At 37.7% G+C, this 4,060-nt stretch overlaps 1 protein-coding gene across 1 annotated transcript; it reads right to left on the bottom strand.

Annotated features, from left to right (window-relative positions):
• Positions 1-2,122: 2,122 nt before the first annotated feature.
• On the bottom strand, positions 2,123-2,904 carry helt (helt bHLH transcription factor). The gene is made up of 2 exons (XM_037674315.1): positions 2,901-2,904; positions 2,123-2,586 (listed from the first exon to the last, which is right to left on the bottom strand). Exons 1-2 carry the CDS (start codon positions 2,902-2,904, stop codon positions 2,123-2,125), a joined length of 468 nt encoding a protein of 155 aa, XP_037530243.1.
• Positions 2,905-4,060: the final 1,156 nt, after the last annotated feature.

Here is a 4,060-nt window from a genome sequence, read left to right as displayed (position 1 = left end):
TCCCTGTGATGGACAGGAGACCTGTCCAGGGTGTCCCCCCGCCTCTCACAAAGTGAGAGCTGGTCATGGGCACCAGTGATCCCCGCAGTCTGAAAAGGAAGAAGTGGGTAGAGATAATGGATGGATGGAGGTTGGGGGTATTTTTACACTTTTTTGTGCACTTTACCAAAATGTTTAATCAATTGGTCATTTTGTGTCTTTTCAACAAATGAAAACCATCAATAAGATAAGATAAGATAAGATAAGATAGAACTTTATTGATCCTGCAGGAAAATGAAGCTGTTTTTGCCATGAATTTAGCAGATGTTTGAAGCCACTTAGAGAGGTCAAGGTCGAGAGCTTCAGATCTTTTTGTAAAATATTCCAGGAAACAGGAGCGGAGTAGAAGAAGGACCTTTTTCCTAGTTCAGTTCTCACTGAGGGAACACTGCAGGTAATAATGTCCTGAGTGCGCACGCTGTAGCTGCACACACGCAGTGACATGAAGGAGGAGATGTATGAAGGCAGCAGACCAAGAAGTGATTTAAAGATGAAAATGTACCAGTGAGAGAGTCTGTGTGAAGTTAATGATGACCAGTCAACCAGTGAGTACAGGGAGCAGTGGTGGTTATGATAATCACGATAACCAACTCCTACATGTGTCCTGTTAACCACTGTTTTTTGTCTGTCCAAGCAGGTCTCACTTGTGAATGAGTCTTCAAGGCTCAATGTGATTTATCTGTTTAAATAAAGGATGAATGAGTATGTGTTTTTGTGTAAATTTTTGAAGTAACGTTTTGGATTACGGGTAATGAACCTTTTCTGTTGCCAGTGAATATTTTTTTACTGCACTTTCTGCAGTTTCGAACCGTGTAAACGCAAAAAATGTGATGATTTGGGGTTTATTTTGTTTTGTTACATGTAATTGGTCTTATTACTATTTTCTCTGCTCCTTTAGGACATCTTCCTGAGTTCAGTATGTTGTTTGATGTTGTTGCTCAGTTCCACTCAGCTGCTTCCACTCACTCATTACTCCTCCCAGGGTTTTTAGTCAGCACATAGTCGGCTCCAACTGTTAACCTATCCGTTTAATATAGATAATAAGCTATAATAATAATCTATAATAATAATAATAATAAGTAGAAGTAGAAGAAGTAGAAGTAGAAGAAGAAGAAGAAGAAGAAGAAACAGGTTTTTGGACAGTAACTTTATCATTTGGTTCCTTTTTCAGTCGTACTTTTGGGACGTTGACCTCTTTACTAATAAAGTCACAATGATCAGTTTAGATCAAGAATACAGAAAGACGTTCCTCTGAAAACGGTCCATAAATTATTTTTATTATGCTCAGAAACAAGTTTTCGTAAGCAGTTTTATTTGAGCCTTTTGTCCAAGGAGCTCTTGCTCAGTGAGCAGAAAAAACATGACCGGACAGTTTTTTGACCCAACACAAGTTCATAAATCTAACAAGCTCCTTTCCATCTCGTTGAATTAATGTACACGGATAAAAGACGAGACGATCAAAATTCAAACTATATATCTGATAAAATTTAATGGGTCGTTTCTAATTATCTTGTTTCATTGAGCTGATGTAAAGAAATGAAGTAAATAATATTTTTTATGATAAAAGCCGCCCAACTTGTTGTTTTAAACATTATTTCTAAATTAAATCAGTGTAATTGTTCATGTTGAATTAAGGAAACACGTTATTAAGAGTTGGTTTTAGACACAATACATTTGTTTAATTTAACAAACCTAAACTCAGCAGACCTCTTTATTCAACCTGTTGAAGGCACTGTTTCTGCTTGAATGTGGAAAGTGCAAAATGTTTTTATTCTTTTATTGGGATTAACCTGTCTAAATAAAAGTTGACGAAATTGATATTCTTTGTAGCATTTTGACTAAATCTGTCAAACATTTTAGAATTTCATGTTTGTAATATAAAAATATAAATGTTTGTGTGAACATATTGTGTCAGTTATGTAATAAACTGAAGGAGAACATGTCTCTGGTCTTTTAAGGATCACTTGGGGTGATTTGAGGACTGCCATGCATGGATCCTAAAAGGAGTCAACAAGTTGACTGAGAAAGAAAAGATTTATTCACAGCATGTACAATAAATAAAAACAACAGACCTTAGCAGTTTTTACATGGCGTGCTGCACGCTGTGCACACCAAATGTGTTTGCGTGCGCGTGACCTAAGAAGTTGAAATAATGGTGGTCGTGTCCCTGCACCGGTGACAGGTATGCTCCGTGCTGCTGAGCGTGCGCAGAGAGCGGCACGCTTTGGTACGAGATGGCCGGGCTACGAGCCGTGCCATGCCAAGAGAAGTGTCCGGCTGGGCTCTGCTGGTACACGGAGTCCGGTGAGGGGCTGTGGTTGTCCGGAGAGGAGTGCAGCTGGCTCAGGAGGTCAGGCGGGTCCTGTGTGGCGCCAAACAGAGGCTCTGTAAGTGCGTGGGACTTGGACTGGAGGAAGGCCAGGATTCGTGCATACTTGATGTCTTTGGTCTCGGCCCGGTCCTCCGTGGTCAGATAGTGCACCAAGTTCTTCATACACTCGTGGTATCCGTAGTGGAAGTAGTTGGCGAACTCAGCCAGCAGCTCACCTGAAATCCAAGAGAACCATCAAAGATTAAAAATCTGAATAAAGACCTAACCCAGACCCACAGGAAGTCTGCCAACACTGACCCACACCGCAAAAAAACATTATTTTACAAAGAATGGATGGAGAAGAACATTTGGTCTGTTGTACACTTAATGGATGCTAATGGTTACATGTTAAACTATGAACAATTCTGTGTGAAGTATAAATTCTATCCCCCCAAAGTTGAGTTTACCAGATTAATTAAAACATTACCAAAACAATTTATTAATCAGATTCAAAATATAATAGCATATCATCCTATAACCCCGCAATTACCCATTCTACCTATTAATGGAATATCATTTACTGACAAAAAATTCAACAACCACACAATTAGCTGTCTAAATGAAACCTTATTCCCTGGGAAAATAAATAAAAATAACATACTTTGCAAATTTGACAAAAAATCAATATAAATGTTAAGAACTCTATATTTAAAACTCCCCATACAACCAAAGGCTAAAGAAACACACTTTAAAATTTTTTATGCAGTTTACCCCTCCAAAGAGCTACTAAGAAATCGTTTTAATATTGAGGACAATAAATACTCATTCTGTGAAAAGGATATAGAAACAATAGACCATATCTTCTAACAAAACCAAAATATTTTGGAATTACTTAGAAAGATGGATCACACTGAAAATTACACTTCCTGAATCTATTTCCAGAGACATGGTAACATTAGATGTATTATTGAAAAACAAAAAAATGGAACTCGGTTGTTATCTTATATTTTGTCTGGCAAAATTCTATATTCATAAACAAAGAGTGCTAAAATCATCCCCAGTTTTTAAATTTTTATTTTTTTTATCTGAATTCCAATTATATTTGAAATCTCTGAAATATATTGAAAAACATGAAGACCTGTATGAAATGTTATTGGAAATGCCCACTAATGCATGTTAATTCATCCATCCATTATCTTTTACCTGCTTCTTCCATTTTGGGTCACGGGGGTCGCCGGTGCCCATGTCCAGCAAACACTGTGCGAGGGGCGGGGTACACCCTGGACATGTCGCAAGTCCATCACAGGACCCATCTTAATCCTAATCCCAAAACATATAACCCCTTGTAGTTTATTTTATTTTATATCTTTTTTTCTCGTTCTTTCTTTCCTTTTTTTCATATCAAAGTCTGCCTTTGTTATGTCCTTTTTAGAGTTACACTTTTGTGAATTGCCATATTTGTATTCTACTTGTTTTTAGTAAATAAAGTTATATTTTTAAAAAAAACACACACACTGACCCACACCGAATCTGCTAAACTTGACTTACAGGAAATCTACAAACCCTGACCTACAAGAAGTTTGCTAACACTGACCCACAGGAAGTCTGCTAAACTGGACACACATGAAGTTGGCTAACCCTGACCTACAGGAAATCTTCTAATCTTGACCAACAGGAAATCTTCTAACCTTGACCTACAGGAAATCTGCT

Source organism: Nematolebias whitei, chromosome 3, assembly GCF_014905685.2.
Source record: "Nematolebias whitei isolate Nwh7 chromosome 3, NemWhi1, whole genome shotgun sequence".
NCBI lineage: Eukaryota > Metazoa > Chordata > Actinopteri > Cyprinodontiformes > Rivulidae > Nematolebias > Nematolebias whitei.
This window is presented reverse-complemented; position numbering and strand designations above follow the sequence as displayed.